Source organism: Salmo salar, chromosome 07, assembly GCF_965601325.2.
Source record: "Salmo salar chromosome 07, fSalSal1, whole genome shotgun sequence".
Lineage (NCBI taxonomy): Eukaryota > Metazoa > Chordata > Actinopteri > Salmoniformes > Salmonidae > Salmo > Salmo salar.
Window position 1 is genome coordinate 24,862,501 of NC_138297.1, and position 17,157 is coordinate 24,879,657.

The following is a 17,157-nucleotide window of genomic DNA, read 5'->3' on the forward strand; positions in this document are numbered from 1 at the left end:
GATAAAGACAAGGGGTTGGGAGAGAATAGAATAGGAAGACGGAAAGACGAAGAAGAAATTAAGATGAGGGGGCGAGAGGACACATGAGGGTGCAATAGAAACAGACAGAAACACAACTAGATGGAATGCACAATGCAGTGGGGACCAAAAAATACAACAGGCATTACACGGTGAACGTTTCAGTTGGATTCCAATTACACACCCCACAGTCATGCAAGCCTTTACAAGGCACATCATATCCGCAACGTTTTTCTACCCTAAGCTGCTGAAACTGACCTAAAATACAGAATCGTTTCTTGAGCCAAAGAAAGAGTATTTCTTGCACATGACCAAGTCTCATTATTATTTGCATCGGCTTATCAGTGTTTGTATCCTCATCGCCCCATCAGAACACATTCTAATTAACTTATATTACCTCGCTGTCTCCGCTTCCTCACTTTCAAATTCAAATAGCTTTATTGGCAAAAAGAAAACCTAGGCAGCCGAAGCAATAATACGGCTAATGAAGACATTAAATTGAGCAATTATAGGATGGCGATAACACAATAACAAGGGACAAACTGGAGGGACTAGGGCCGTGTTCCAAACGGCGCCCTAATCCCTTTATAGTGCACTACTTTTGATCAGAGTCCTGTTGGCTCCGTGCATGACACAGGGATTAGGGTGCCATTTGGTCCGCAGCCTGTTGAATGCCCTAGAGCATTTCCATGTAAGAAGTACCCTTAGCACTAACGTGAAGTTGATAGGAGCACATCAAATTTGGTGTCCAATGAAAGCCAAGAGTCTATTTTTGAGAAAGGAAGGCATTTATATGTTTTTCAACCATTTTCTATACCTGAAAGTTGAAATAAATAAAGGCCTTGATTTCTGGTCAAACAGATGGAAAAGGATTCTTAGAAAACAACTTCCAGAAAAAGTCTTAAAAGGTATTAGAAATACATCAAAACACAATAATGTTGAAGTAAAGACCCCTGCCAACTAATATCAAAACTTATATTTAGTTTTGCAGAAATTATTTGCCTTCTGTAAGTTTAAGAAACGTTGCCTAGTGTCTTGTCATTCTGTTACCAATAATCCACATATCTTCAAGACATTTTCCAATTTCTCTCCCTCATGAGGGAGGATAATGAAAGTAGACAGAAGTAACAAGTGAAGGTAGACCTATCAATTAGTTCGTGTTTTTACTGATAACAATTTGGTTTATCATTTATTAAGGGATTAAAACACATAATTCGGTTACCAAATAAGTAACTGAATGTCCAAAAAATCCAAAAACTGACTTGGCTACAATGGGAAATGATAGTAGCCACAAACCACAGTTGGGTCACCTGCTACTGTCCTCCCTGACACTGGCATAGTGTCATGTTCAGCTCATAGTGTCTCCTGCTACTGTCCTCCCTTCCACTGGCATACTGTCATGTTCAGCTCATAACGGTTTTCTTTCTCTTTCTGACGTCTGGTGGTCAAAGCAAGAGTGATAAAACAGTCTGGACAACCGCTCCCTCTCTCTCTCCCTGGCTCTCTTCTCTCTATCTCCTTGTTTTATTGTCACATACACCAGATAGGTGCAGAGAAATGTTGTCTTAATGTCACCTCTCCTGGCTCTTACTGACACCTACCCATGAGCCCCCTCACTTTCAATTTACTGTAACCAGCCCTCTCACCCACTGAGCACTGACCGACACCCGACGTCCATGGACGTGGAAAAGTAGTTGACATTTTGTCAGTCTAAATCTGAACCAATTATAGACATCTGTTTCACAAGTTTAGACATTACAGTACAGTAGAGTTTAGTACAGTACAGTAGAGTTTAATACAGTACATTAGAGTTTAGTACAGTACAGTAGAGTTTAATACAGTAGAGTTTAGTACAGTACAGTAGAGTTTAATACAGTACAGTAGAGTTTAGTACAGTACAGTAGAGTTTAATACAGTACATTAGAGTTTAGTACAGTACAGTAGAGTTTAATACAGTAGAGTTTAGTACAGTACAGAGTTTAGTACAGTACAGTAGAGTATAATACAGTAGAGTTTAGTACAGTACAGTAGAGTTTAGTACAGTAGAGTTTAATACAGTAGAGTTTAGTACAGTACAGTAGAGTTTAGTACAGTAGAGTTTAATACAGTAGAGTTTAGTACAGTACAGTAGAGTTTAGCACAGTAGAGTTTAATACAGTAGAGTGTAATACAGTATAGTGTAATACAGTAGAGTTTAGTACAGTACAGTAGAGTTTAGTTCAGTAGAGTTTAATACAGTACAGTAGAGTTTAATACAGTAGAGTTTAGTACAGTACAGTAGAGTTTAGTACAGTACAGTAGAATTTAGCACAATACAGTAGAGTTTAATATAGTAGAGTTTAGTACAGTACAGTAGAGTTTAGCACAGTAGAGTTTAATACAGTAGAGTTTAATACAGTAGAGTTGAATACAGTACAGTAGAGTTTAATACAGTAGAGTTTAGTACAGTAGAGTTTAATACAGTAGAGAGTTTAGTACAGTACAGTAGAGTGTAATACAGCAGAGTTTAGTACAGGCCAGTAGAGTTTAGTACAGTACAGTAGAGTTTAATACAGTAGAGTAGAGTTTAGTACAGTACAGTAGAGTTTAGTACAGTAGAGTAGAGTTTAGTACAGTACAGTAGAGTTTAGTACAGTAGAGTTTAGTACAGTACAGTAGAGTTTAGTACAGTACAGTAGAGTTTAATACAGTACAGTAGAGTTTAATACAGTACAGTATAATTTAGCACAATACAGTAGAGTTTAATACAGTAGAGTTTAGTACAGTAGATTTTACTACAGTACAGTATAGTTTAGTACAGTAGAGTTTAGTACAGTAGAGTTTACTACAGTACAGTATAGTTTAGTACAGTAAAGTAGAGCACACTAGAGTAGAGCAAGGGGGGTCAAAATGCAATCTGGATAATTTTGTTATGCTATATTGATAGTAAATGTAGCAATTATATGACAAAAGAAAATAGGAAATAATTCAATTTGCCCATATTTTAGATGAAGAATGTGAATGAGCTCACTGGTTTGACACCACAAAATCAACCAAATGTGCTAAATAGCGCTGCTAATAGATCTAAATGAAAAATACTGTGATTTAAGAAAAATAGTTCAGAGATGAAATTATTGAATCACTTTCTGCTTGGTTTTAGTCATTTGAAATCCGACTGCAGTATTTTTCATCTAAAAATAAAAATATGTTTTACATCTTTCAACATTTCCCCGTCGTGACCCCCACGTAGAGAATCACTGCTCTAGTGTACTTTTTTTATTTTACCACGTAAGTTGACTGAGAACACATTCTAATTTACAGCAACGACCTGGGGAATAGTTACAGGGGAGAGGAGGAATGATCCAATTGTAAACTGGGGATAATTAGGTGACTGTATGAGGACCAGATTAGGAATTTAGCCAGGACACCAGGGTTAACACCCCTACTCTTACAATAAGTGCCATGGGATCTTTAGTGACCAGGACACCAATTAAACATCCCATCCGAAAGACAGCACTCTATACAGGACAATGTCCCCAATCACTGCCCTGGGGTATTGGGATATATATATATATATATATATATATATATATATATATATATATATATATATATATTTGGGGGGGACCAGAGGAAAGGGTGCCTCCTACTGGCCCTTCAATACCACTTCCAGCAGCATCTGATCTCCCATCCAGGGACTGACCAGGACCAACACTGCATAGCTTCAGAAGTAAGCCAGCAGTGGGATGCAGGGTGGTATGCTGCTGGGGTGGGGGGGGGGGGGGGTTATGGTATGGGCAAGCATAAGCTACAGACAACAAACACAATTGCATTTTATCACTGGCAATTTGAACGCACAACTGCGACATGGGTCTGTGCATTTTCATGATTAAACGCACCTCCTGTTTAATCATGAAAATGCACAGACCCATGTCGCAAGGATCTGTACACAATTTCTTGAAGCTGAAAATGTCCCAGTTCTTCCATGGCCTGCATACTCACCAGACATGTCACCCATTGAGCACGTTTCGGATGCTTTGGATCGATGTGTACGACAGCGCGTTCCAGTTCCCGCCAATGTCCAGCAACTTCGCACAGGAGATCCACGCCCCTACCTTTTTAAGGTATCTGTGACCAACAGATTCATATCTGTATAACCCAGTCATGTGAAGTCTATAGATTAGGGTCTGATGAATTTATTTCAATTGACTGATTTCCTCATGAACTGTAACTCAGTAAAATCTTTGAAATTGTTGCTTGTTGCGTTTTGGTCCGGACCGACCCCACATTTTTGTTTGTTGTTGTATTTTAACCCGTTTTTCTCCCCAATTTCGATCTTGTCTCATCGCTGCAACTCACCAACCGGCTCGGGAGGTGAAGGTCGATTCCTGCCAAACCACACTTCTTAACACCCGCCCGCTTTACCCGGAAGTGAGCTGCACCAATGTGTCAGAGGAAACACCGTTCAACTGACGACCGAAGTCGCTAGAGCGCAATGAGCCAAGTAAAGCCTCCCCGGCCAAACCCTCCCCTCACCCAGACGACGCTGGGCCAATTGTGCGCCTCCCTTTGGGACTCCTGGTCACGGCCGGTTTTGACACAGCCTGGGATCAAACCCGGGTCTGTAGTGACGCCTCAAGCACTGCAATGCAGTGCCTTAGACCGCTGCGCCACTCAGGAGGCCCGGACCAAGCAAATGTTGTCTTGTTTGGGGGCAGAGATTAGATTAATTGCATATTTGGGTATTATTCTACACACTTACAAAGAGGATATTGCATATTTCTACCTTTGTGTATCTATTCAGAATACATCACCATGAACAGAATGAGATTCATAATTATGCATTTCTGTATAGTACAGATCAGGGAACCATGGTGTAATGCTTTTATCGTCATTCTGGGTGTAACTCCACTTACTGTAGTTCAACAACCAAAATATATTTTTGAAAGCCCGCAATCATCATATGTGGATGACACCCAATTCTTTCTGCAGACATCTTTGAATCTTAATTCGGAATAGATATGTAACAGATTTTTTGGAAAACAGGGTCACGTAAAAATCTGAGGGAGATTTTACTGTCATTCTGTTACCAGACTTTGCATCTGGACTGTTCTTCGAGTAAATGTGTTTGTGTAAGATTTTCTGTGGAAATTGCTAAAAGTAGAGTTGTAGCAGCATCACACTGTTACTGTGGAATTGCACCCCACCCCCCCCCCCCCCCCTCTCTACTCCGTGTCTCATATTGGATGGTTTGTTTGTTATGAGTCAGGATGTCTGCGTTTCCATGCGTGTATATACTTATTGCTGTGTGTGTGTGTGTGTGTGTGTGTCAGCGCACCACAGCTGGCAATCCAAAACATCCAGAAGCTTCTCTAAGCTGCTTACAAACAGCAACTGGTGACCATTGACCCTTATGGGCGCTGAAAGGCCGGTCTAATCCAGGATCCAGTGTGTGTCTGTGTGCGCGTGTGTGTGTGTGTGTGTGTGTGTGTGTGCGCACGCGTGTGTGTGTGCATGTGTGTGTGTGTGTGCGTGTGTGTGTGTGTGTGTGTGTGCGTGTGTGTGTTAGGGCACGTGTGTGTGTGTGTGTGTGTTAGGGCACGTGTGTGTGTGTGTGTGTGTGCGCGCGTGTGTGTGCGTGTGTGCGTGCGTGCGTGCGTGCGTGTGTGTGTGTGTGTGTGCGTGTGTGTGTTAGGGCACGTGTGTGTGTGTGTGTGTGTGTGTTAGGGCACGTGTGTGTGTGTGTGTGTGTGTGTGTGTGTGTGTGTGTGTGTGTGTGTGTGTTAGGGCACGTGTGTGTGTGTGTGTTAGGGCACGTGTGTGTGTGTGTGTGTGTTAGGGCACGTGTGTGTGTGTGTGTGTGTGTGTGTGTGTGTGTGTGTGTGTGTGTGTGTGTGTGTGTGTGTGTGTGTGTGTGTGTGTGTGTGTGTGTGTGTGTGTGTGTGTGTGTGTGCGTGTGTGTTAGGGCACATGTGTCTGTGTGCGTGCGTGCGTGTGTGTCTGAGCGGCGCATGCTTCCGGGTGTGTAGGTGTTTGTGTCAGCTCCTCTCATACTCACAGTGCAACCCGCCACAGCTGCCCAATAGGAAATGAATACCTATAACTATTAAGGCATCAATAGCGTCTCCATGACGATTACAGCCCATAATAAGGACTATGGATGGATCAGCGATGATCATAGAGGGCTGAGATGAGTGATATGATTGTGACTATACTTGAATGAGTTATATTTGGAGCTCCCTGCGTAGACGAGCTGGAGACGTGACAGTGAAGGTGTTTTTATGTGTGGAAGTCAGAGGTGCCCCGAGACAAGCAATACACAAATGAATGATGGCTTCTACTGACTGGTAGGATTCGTGTGACGTCGAGTGTGCTGATGCATTCGCTTTCCTCACTTTTTTTTGTTACCCATTTCCGTTTGCAATCCTTCTTTCAAACACGATGAGGATTTTTACCAAACACAATGAGGATTTTTACCAAACACGATGAGGATTTTTACCAAACATGCTTGACACTGTATAACGACACTTTCTGCTTTAAAATAATCCTTTCTCTCTTATTTTCTCCTCTTTCTCCCTCCTCTTCTCTCCTCCCTCTCTTCTGCAGGGTTAGTTTGTGACTGCCACCGTTGACCAGGAACTGTGACCCCAGACATTGACCGGGATGAGGACCGTACAGGAGGATGGAACGTAACAGAGTTCTGACCGTGGAGCCGTTCTCGACCGCGACCGTAGACCACCAACACTGACCACAACCACACCTTCTAAAGACCGCCTGGTCTCCCCCTAACCCCCCACCCCTCCAGCCCCTCTGTCTTACACCGCACCCCCCCCCCCCCTCGCCACTCTACTCCTCCACCTATCCTCCTGCACTCACTCCCTCGCTCCAGACCCCCTTTTTTGAGGGTCTACTTTTTCTTTCATAAACACTCTCAGCCACCACTTCTCTCTTTCCATTGCGATGTCCTTTCTTTCCAATCGTCTATACCTTCATGAACATTGAGTCCTCTTTGGGAGACAGACATACACGGACGATAAACGTTTAGTTGGAGGCGGAGTCTCCATAGCTGCCAGTCATGTATCTTTTCCCTTTATCCCTGTGTAAACCAAGTGGGCGGGGTCTCGGCTCTAGTCTCCGCCCCCGCTGCTACATGGCCGACACCTGTCTAGTCTGGCTGCTGGGCCTGGCTCTCCGCCTCTCCCTGACCTCCTGCCAGAAGATGAACTCCGCCAACAAGCCCCCCATGGTGACCACCAACTACGGCAAGTTGCGAGGGCTCAAAAAGGACCTGAACAATGAGATCCTGGGCCCGGTGGAGCAGTACCTGGGCGTGCCCTACGCCACCGCGCCCATCGGAGACCGCCGCTTCCAGCTGCCCGAGGCGCCTGGCTCGTGGCAGGAGATCCGCAACGCCACAGCGTTCGCCCCGGTGTGCCCGCAGAACGTGCACGGCGTGCTGCCGGAGATCATGTTGCCGGTGTGGTTCACAGACAACCTGGATGTGGCGGCCGGCTACATCCAGAACCAGAGCGAGGACTGCCTCTACCTCAACGTCTACGTGCCCACCGAGGACGGTGAGTGTCGGGTAGGGGTGGTCCTTCGCTCCCATAGGGGGCGCCACTCAGGGGTAGGGTGAGGAGAGATGGAAGGTGGAAGGGGCGGGGTACTTTTAACTGAGCGAGTTCTGTCACTAGAAACATACCTAATTCTCTTTTTTTTTGTCCCGGTTGGGCCGCAACAATATTTTTCCCACCGTCTTTTGCCACAAAATACATCTAACCCCCCTAAAACCTCACTCTCCTTGCCCAAATCCAGAGCTGAATCTTTCTTTGGTTCAGTAGGTCTGGGGTGAGGAGACGAGCGAGAGTCTGGGTCTGGGTTAAGCAAGGTAAGAGGAGAGGGAAGGAAGAAGACCAAGGTTCCTTTCAACTAACTATCTTATACCTTCCTTGCCTCAAAATAATTCCAGACAGTTTTGTCAATCTTCGAGGGTCTGGGGTGAGGAAGGGGAGGAGAGAGGGAAGACATAGGGGGGTTTCTTTCGACTCAACTCAACCGTACATCTGTCGCCTGAAAATATTGTCTCTGAAACCCCCCTAGAAACTTCTCTCCTGCCCTCAAATCATTTCCACCAATCATTTTTATGCTTGGGATTTGAATCTTTTTATTTTTCTTGCTTTTCTCGTACAGACTCAGACACGTTTACATATCGATAAGCTTTTAGGAAACAGTGTATATTTAACGGGTTTATTACAAAGATGTAAACACCTGATGTCGTACTAAAAGTGTCATTTTCTGTGCTCAGCGTAACCATCACCCACAGGACTCATTTTTCTTTTTCAATGTCACACACTAACCTCCAAGCCGCCAATATCTTTTTTTATATAGCGTTTTAGGTACTCACTCTTAACCGTTACTACTATCTGCACTTTTATGCTTTTATGCGAGGTTAAGAAGTGCGCACGTGTGTGTGTGTTCTGAAAAACACCAAAAGAACGCAGTACTTTAACCGTGCAGCACAGCCCCACTGTGGTTTCCACAATGATTGTCCCACCACGTGTTTTCTCTCTGCTGTTGATGCCACTGTGTATCAGAGGAGTTCATCTGGGTCTCACCGTCCCTCTCCTCACACAGCCACAGTGAAGTCTTTTCCCTCCAACGCCCCGTGAGCTAGGGCTTTTTAGACCTCACAACTCACCGCCTGCTCTCCTCCCCCCTTTAAAAATCTAAACACAGAGACCCCAGAGTATCTCCAAATCATACCAGGCCTTCTCTGTCTCTCTCTCAGTTTTTCTTCCTTATGCTCACTTATAGGGCGATTTTTTTTTTTTTTACCTCAGCCGTCACACACACACACACACACACACACACACACACACACACACACACACACACACACACACACACACACACACACACACACACACACCCTTCACTCCCATACTATAGCTAAATGTCAGTACCATACAGAAAACAGGACTGAGAAGGCTTCGCCTGCAATGACATCTTTATTGAGTGGAACAAAGCTCAACTCTGACGCTGCCTCTGAAATGGCACCCAGTTCCCCAGTTGGCGCACTCCTTTAAACCAGGGCCCCTAAAGGGAATAGGGTGTCATTTCAGACACACCCAGAGTGCTTGACCTTCAACATGGTTGTATGTAGTTATATATAAGGACATTCTGCAATGACATTGTCCGTGGTAGTGTAATGCTGAGGCTAGCACTATCTGCCTATGGGACCAGGGGATTGGCTGTCTATTATGTCTATGTCTATGTCGCTCTCGTGTGTGTGTGTGTGGGGGGGGGGATATAGTCCCCCTAGACAGAGACTGATGAGCAGGCATTGATCAGCTGCCCAGCATCTCCCTCCTCTCCCTGAGCTGGCTGTGGATGTGAAAGATGAGGAAGACACACACACACACACACACACCTATATATCCACGCACACACATGCACGCGCCCTGGCATGCACACACACTGGACAGTCACCGGGCCCTGGCATGCACACACACTGGACAGTCACCGGGCCCTGGCATGCACACACACTGGACAGTCACCGGGAGCACATGGACATTTTTTATCAACCCTCACGTTTCCTTTCTGTTTGCTGTCTGAAAAAAACCTTTTCCAACATCTCCCTTTTACCTGTGTCCTTTTTGGTCCTTTTTACCTGCCATCCCTAAACAGTCTACCATACTACTGTAGACAAACAGTCCATGTGCTTTACTCTATACTCCACACCTCCCCTTTAACTACCCCTTAGTGTATCCTAAAAGAATCCAGTACCATACTTCTTTCTCTCTCCCTCACCCACAGCCATTTGTGCCACAACAGGAAGACGTTGTGAATCTTAAAGACTATCTTTTTAAACATGACCTCTTTCAAGGGACATTTCTTTAAAGGGACATTTCTTCAAAGGGACATTACTGCAACGCATAGTAACGCGCCATTTTCACGTATGTTGGTGCTGGAGATGGTGAATATGAAGTTGAACAATTTTGAAATGTCCCTTTAATTTAGGACAGTTCTTATAATGCAATAAGGGCAATGGGAGAAAACTAGGACACGATAATACACAGGCACAAACACACAGACCCCCCCCCCCCCCAACACACACACACGTTAGCCAAACAAGCCTTTTTATAGACTCCTTTTCTCTTCAATCCATTTGTCTTTTTAAAGAAGCAGTCCTGCTGTTATCACAGGGCTACTCTGGGAGCCCCTGAGGAGGAGGAACTGTCATGCTTAGGGACGCTGGGGGAGCCTGGACAGCAACCTGCTACACAAAAAGACAGAGAAAGGAAAAGAAAAGTGGGGAGACCACCAAAGTCAGATTAAAGCCCGAGAGATCTCTGGGGAATAATAGATATTGTTTTAGAGGGATGGAGTGATGGTGGAATGGAGTGATGGAGGGTGGGGATGGAGTGACAGAGATGGAGGGTGGGGATGGAGAGATGGAGGGTGGGGATGGAGAGATGGAGGGTGGGGATGGAGAGATGGAGGGTGGTGATGGAGAGATGGAGGGTGGTGATGGAGAGATGGAGGGTGGGGATGGAGTGATGGAGAGATGGAGGGTGGGGATGGAGAGATGGAGGGTGGGGATGGAGGGTGGGGATGGAGAGATGGAGGGTGGGGATGGAGTGAATGAGAGGGAGATATGGGGATGGAGTGATGGAGATATGGGGATGGAGTGATGGAGAGAGGGAGATATGGGGATGGAGTGATGGAGAGATGGAGGGTGGGGATGGAGTGATGGAGAGATGGAGGGGTTGATACTGTAGGCAGGAGCACAAGCTATACTCATGCACAACACAAACAGAAGACTAGTCACTAAACCAAAGCGCTTCCCGCCCCTCCCTCTCTTCTCTTCTCCGTTTCTTTTCGTCTGTTCAGTGCAGATTTCTCCATTTTGAACTGGGAACGCGGTCAAACGAGGGTTTCATTTGGCTCAGGGGAAGGAATTACATCAGCCTGGGTCAATTACCCAGTTGTACACACACACACACACACACACACACACACACACACAATTACCCAGTTAGGACTTTTATTCCGTATTAATGAACACAGACTGGCAACACTGTGATACGTGTGAAAAAGAAAAGACGCAGAGAGGGAGTGTACGGTAGCTTTGATCGAAGATGCAATCGGGGACGAAAGCGGAGAGGGGGAGGTGAGGAGGGGAGAGGTGGGTTGTCTTGGCAACCCTCCAGTGCTTCCTGTATTTTCCTGTCAGCGCGTCAAAGACCACATCCATTTGCCTTCCCACTATACTCTGAATTAGGGGATTAGCAAGAGCTCAGTTCCAGCTATTTATAACTTATGAGGCAGAGAGAGAAAGACAGAGGGAGTGAGAGAGAGACAGTGAAAGATAGAGGGAGTGAGCGAGAGTGTGTGTGTGTCTGTGTGTGTGTGTGTGTAGGGAGGGGAGGTGCTCGTGTGTGGTCTTGTGTACGTGCTTGCATATCTGTGTGTGTGTGCGTGTGTTCATGTCTGTCTGTGTGTGTGTGTGTGTGTGTGTGTGTGTGTGTGTGTGTGTGTGTGTGTGTGTGTGTGTGTGTGTGTGTGTGTGTGTGTGTGTGTATGTATTGTATGCGTGGGTGTGTGTGTGTGTGGGGGAAAGTCACATGATCGTGACGTTGTTCTCTGTCTCGCCATTACGCCATTGTCGCATTCACCTGGGTATTGTGTCGGCTTCCCTCTCTCTGTCTCTCTCTCTCTCTCTCTCTCGTTCTTTCTTTATTCAACTCTCACATTCTCTCCTTCATGCCGTACCCCCCTTTTCTTCCCCCATATCCCCACCATCTTGCTCTCCTTCCCCCCTCCCCACAGCTCTCTTCCCAGCTCTTTCTACATGGTCACCCCCTTTCATTCGCGCTAACTTAAGGGGAAAACTGCAGCACCATCCAATCTCCAATCTTCAACGTACGATCTGGATGAGCAGTGAAGATAGAAATGGGATTTTTATACCAGACACTGTATTTAGATCTCATACCATCCCTGGATAGTTTTATATAGTTTAATATGGTTCCAGTTAAGGAATCAAGATCTATCGTACTAAGATCTATACCAACTGCCCCAGTTTTTTTTTGTTTTTTTTTACCTTGAAAACAAAAAATAATATATATTTTCAAGAAAGAAGATATCTTTTTTAAAAAGAAGATATATTTTGAGATACTTATAGAAGAAAGTAGCTTCACACAGCCTGCCTCCAAAATATCACTCTATTCCCTACATAGTGCCATACATTTAACCAAAGCCCTAAGGGCCCTTGTCAAAAGCATTACACTAAATTGGCTATAGGGTACCATTTATGACACAGCCACAGTGTTGATTTTATTCTTGTGATGCTTAATAAGTTCCGCGAGGGAATCAAGGAGTCTTTGAATGTATCATTACTGATTCTACATCAGTTATCCATCTGTGAGGAGATAAATTGAGAGGGAACAGAATGAGGGAATAGGAGTGTTCAATGCAACCATTGTCACTTGCTCTTGAATTCACCTTGGGAGAGAAGACATTCATGTAGTTTGTGAGATGTTTTTGGTAGAAATGTCGGCGTAGGTCTACTCTGGTGATATTCTGATGATTTAATAATTGTATTGGTTTTCCTCAAGGCTGCCTATCTTTGACACACACACACACACACACTGCATCATACCCCACATATCTCTCGCATCGGTCTAATCTTTCACTGTTTTTCACACTCACTCTCCTTCTGTCTTTCGCTTCCATCTAGCTCTCTATCTCTCTTCTCTCTCTCCCTCTTTCCCTCTCTCTCCCCCTCTCTCTCTCTCTCTCGCTCTTGCTTTCTCTCTTTTTCTCCCCCCTCTCTCTTTCTCTCCCCCCTCCCTCTCTCTCCCTCTCCCCCCCTATCTCCCTCTCTCTTTCTCTCCTTTCTCTCCCACTCTCTCTTTCTCTTTGTCTGTCTCTCTCTCTCGCCGTGGCTCAAAGGGCCGTCTCTTCAGAGCTTGCTGTAGCTGAGGTGACTAGTGGCTGTGAATGCAAATTAGCCTAACCCCCTTATTCCCCCCCACCCCCCAACCCCCACCCCACACACACACTTACACACACACACACAGCGGCGATGCTGCCAGAGTCCACTGCTCACAGTGCCTCCCAGAGTGCTGAATGGAGGGGCAGAAACAGAGAGAATCTTCTTTTAAAAGACAAAGGGATAGTTAGAGAGAAGGCTGTTATCTAAAGGTAAACCTCCATCAGCGCATCACCGTCGTATACAAACTGTTGACATGTGGCCTACAGAACAACACGTATGAGAACACAAGTCAATACTATGGCTCCAAGCCCCTGACCCCCAGGTAATGAACAAATAGACTTACTGTACCCTCTGCTGTTCAGGGAACACAATGAATGACTAGAGGATGTTAATCGATGGCCTGCTGAACTAGCTATACACTAAACACACACACACACACACAGGGAGGATAAGTATCTGTCTACAACAATCTTCCAGGTCTTTGAGATAGAATGGACCCCCCCCCCCCCCCCCCCCCCCTTTTTTTGTTTCCAATCTCTTCACTGCTCCAGTGTGCTGGGTGGGTATTAGAAACCATATTTCATATAGAGACAGTGTCCCAGTGCAGCCCTCTAGGGTAGAATACATGTTTATGAGGCAGGGACCAGGGAGGAGTGATGGAGTGAGGGATGGAGAGAGAAAGGAAGAGAGAGGGGGAGGTGAAACGAAGGAGAGGAAAAGAAAGTTAGAGAGACAACCTGGCCGTTCTATCTTTTTTCGACATTTCCTTTCCACGTTCCCTTGATATTACCTTGAATTTGATAAAGGGGGGAAAAAGAACTATGTCCTTCAAGCGTTGCCAAAAAACTAAACCTTACAAAACACATACAACACGTTCCAAAAAGGTTTTCAAAAGGCGGGCTCCGAATGCAGCTCCAATCCATCTGATTAGAAGACACGTTCTGTTTGATTGTAATGGGATTTAGGGCATCGCTACCCAGAGACGGAGGATAAATATTGTCCCTCAAAATGGGGTAGATTACCCAGTAAACCCCCAGATTAGTCCCTCTGCTGGGGAGGAACACTGGGATCACACTAAGAGACAGGCAGGGCCAAACATGACAGACACATGGCAGAGACATGGCAGACACACAGACGAAGGCACGAATGCGCAGACACCCATAGACACGTGGCAGCTACAGATACATATGTATGCATGGCAGGTGTACATACACACTCGCAGAGAGAGAGAGAGAGAGAGAGAGGGACACACATATTGTGGCTGTGGCTGGTTGCATGGGGAGAAAATGGCTTTAACCTTCATGCCTTCTCAGTCGTCACCGTTCTGTAAATGTCACTATCTGGCTACCTGCCAGGTTCGCTCTCTCTCTCTCTTCCTTTCTCTTTCTCTCTCTCTCTCTTCCTTTCTCTTTCTCTCTTTCTCTCTCTCTCTCTCTTGCTCTCTCTCTTCCTTTCTCTCTCTCTCTTCCTTTCTCTTTCTCTCTTTCTCTTTCTCTCTCTCTCTCTCTTCCTTTCTCTCTCTCTCTTCCTTTCTCTTTCTCTCTTTCTCTATCTCTCTCTCTCTTCCTTTCTCTTTCTCGCTTTCTCTCTCTCAACATTGAAATTATACTTACTCTTTCTCTCTCTTCCTTCCTTTCTCTCTCTCTCTCTCTCTCTCCCTCTCTTTCTGTCTCTCTTTCTCTCTCTCTCTCTCCCTCTTTCTCTCTCTCTCTCTCTCTCTTCCTTTCTCTCTCTCTCTTCCTTTCTCTCTCCCTTTATCTGTCTCTCTCTCTCTCTCTCTTCCTTTCTCTCTCCCTCTTTCTGTCTCTCTCTCTCTTCCTTTCTCTCTCTCTCTTCCTTTCTCTTTCTCTCTCTCTCTCTCTTCCTTTCTCTCTCTCTCTTCCTTTCTCTTTCTCTCTCTCTCCCTCTCTTTCTGTCTCTCTTTCTCTCTCTCTCTCTCTCTCTCTCTCTCTCTCTCCCTGTCTGTCTTACTCTCTTCCTCTCTCTCTCTCCTCTACGCTGTTTCTAACCCCCTTTTCACCTCCCATTCTCATTCCATTATAAATATCAGTATGTTTCACACTGGCTATCTTAGTTTCAAATATTAGCTTCCCTTTTTTCTCACCTTTTATTTCCACACTGTCTATTTCTGAACTTCTCTCTTTTCCACTCTCCTCCACTCTTCTCTTTCAAATGAGCTCTTTTCTACACCCATCTCTGTTTCTACTTCTCTCTATTCAAACGGCAACCTCTCCTGGTGTCTCACCTTGCTTCCTACCTCATTCACACCATCGCTCTATCTCCCCTTCTCTCGTTCCCACTCTATTCAGAGACCCATCTGTGTTAGCGTCCCTTGTTCCCTGATCTCGCCCTCTCTCTCTCTCTCTCTCTCTCGCGCTTTCTTCTCTCTCTTCAGCAAGACTAGATTTATAATTCTCAGACACTGTTGAAGCATTGAGACAAGGGGGGACTTTCATCTCAGGCTGGAACACTGGACAACAAATAGAGATGCCAGATGTTAATCAATAACCTCAACAGTCTAAATGGTCTTTCTAAAAGAATGCAGAGAGTGTATTTCAGGCCAGATCGACTGCCTTCTGTCCCTACAACTGAACCAGACAGACTAAACCAATGAATCATACTTGGTGATTTTTCCACACGTAGTGTATCTAAACATACTATTAATAGATAGCATCGGAGATAGCGTCATGGTACACACACACAGCGTGGCCATCTGCTGACAAGGCGTGCGCCACAGAATGGGTGGGCGGCCGACACACTCTTTCATATGGGGGGAGAAGGGCATCGTGAGCGAGGCTGGGAGAGAGAAGCATCATGTGTGAGTCATCACAAACAAAACACTGACCCGCTGTCACGTTACTCATACTACTGAGAGACTAGACACACACACACACACACACACACACTCACACTCACTCCCCTGTACTCCTCTCAGCCCAACGTCCATCATTCATCTTTTTAGTTCACTTACAACCTGTCAGTGACGCTCCCATCCACTCGTACATCAACTTTACACTCACACTGCTGTCTGCTGAATTACACTGTCAACACCTAGACTATACTTACTCTTAGTCTGTGGGGCTAGCCTGCACATATTAATAGATGCACGTGCACACACCATGCGCACACTGACAGTACACAAATTCACTCTGACACACACACGCACACACACACACACACACACACACCACACACACACACACACACACACACACACACACACACACACACACACACACAGGTTGATGCAGACACACAAAACATAGATTCATACACACACAGACAGAGACTCTCTTACACTCTCGGGGGTGTGTGTGTGTGTGTGTGTGTGTGTGTGTGTGTGTGTGTGTGTGTGTGTGTGTGTGTGTGTGTGTGTGTGTGTGTGTGTGTGTGTGTGTGTGTGTGTGTGTGTGTGGTTAGAGGTGGAAGTAGAGCTTAGTTAAAATATGATGTAACCTGGTTCACAGTCAGTGAGATGCTCTTCACCAGCCCTGGGTACAAATACGATTCAAAATCATTTCAAAATACTTTAGCTGTGCTTGATTGAGCTTGCCTGGCTCTATGGAACCAATAGGATGTTCAGAACACGGCAAACCCCACACATTTGGCACTCCAGGCAGGCCAGAGCAAACGCTTAAAGGTCCCGAACAGTCATTCTGATTCCCATGTAAAATAGCCTTTTGAGTGACTAAAATGTCACCCATAATATTTTGTGGGGATAGAAATTTGGGGGGGATAGAAATGTAAATTTCTCTCATGGCTAACTACCAGGAACTTTCAAAAGACAGGCTGAGTGGGCGGGGAGTTTATATTCATGAGCTCACCTTGATCGACAGCTCTTTGAAACACCCACGTCAGCAAACTTTGATGCAGTGAGCAGTGTTGCAGCAAAATATTCTCAAGCAAATTTGGTGGTCCACAAAGCAACTCAACATTGAAATTGCGTCAATGACGTGAATTCTTTTGCATACATCTCCCATTTGACATGTCTCTTGTGTCAACGGAAATGTTGCCTTGACAACTGCTTCAGCGTTTTGAAGAACCCTTCCCCCCTTTTGTACCATGCTGGCTGAAGACCTAGCTGGTCAGTAACTAGCGAAAACCATAAGTATCTCTGCTGACCCTCTACAGTCAAATTCCTGTACCAAACCACGCCTACCTCC

General features: G+C 45.4%; 1 protein-coding gene across 2 annotated transcripts in view; it reads left to right on the top strand.

Moving 5' to 3' along the window:
* Positions 1 to 17,157, top strand: part of LOC106608803 (neuroligin-2) — a 235,096-nt gene that overhangs the window by 73,958 nt on the left and 143,981 nt on the right. For both annotated transcript variants that reach the window (XM_045721728.2, XM_045721729.2), the window contains exon 2: positions 6,604 to 7,571. In XM_045721728.2, the coding sequence (XP_045577684.1) occupies positions 7,073 to 7,571 (499 nt within the window). In that variant the 5' untranslated portion in view covers positions 6,604 to 7,072. The remainder of the gene's footprint in view (positions 1 to 6,603; positions 7,572 to 17,157) is intronic.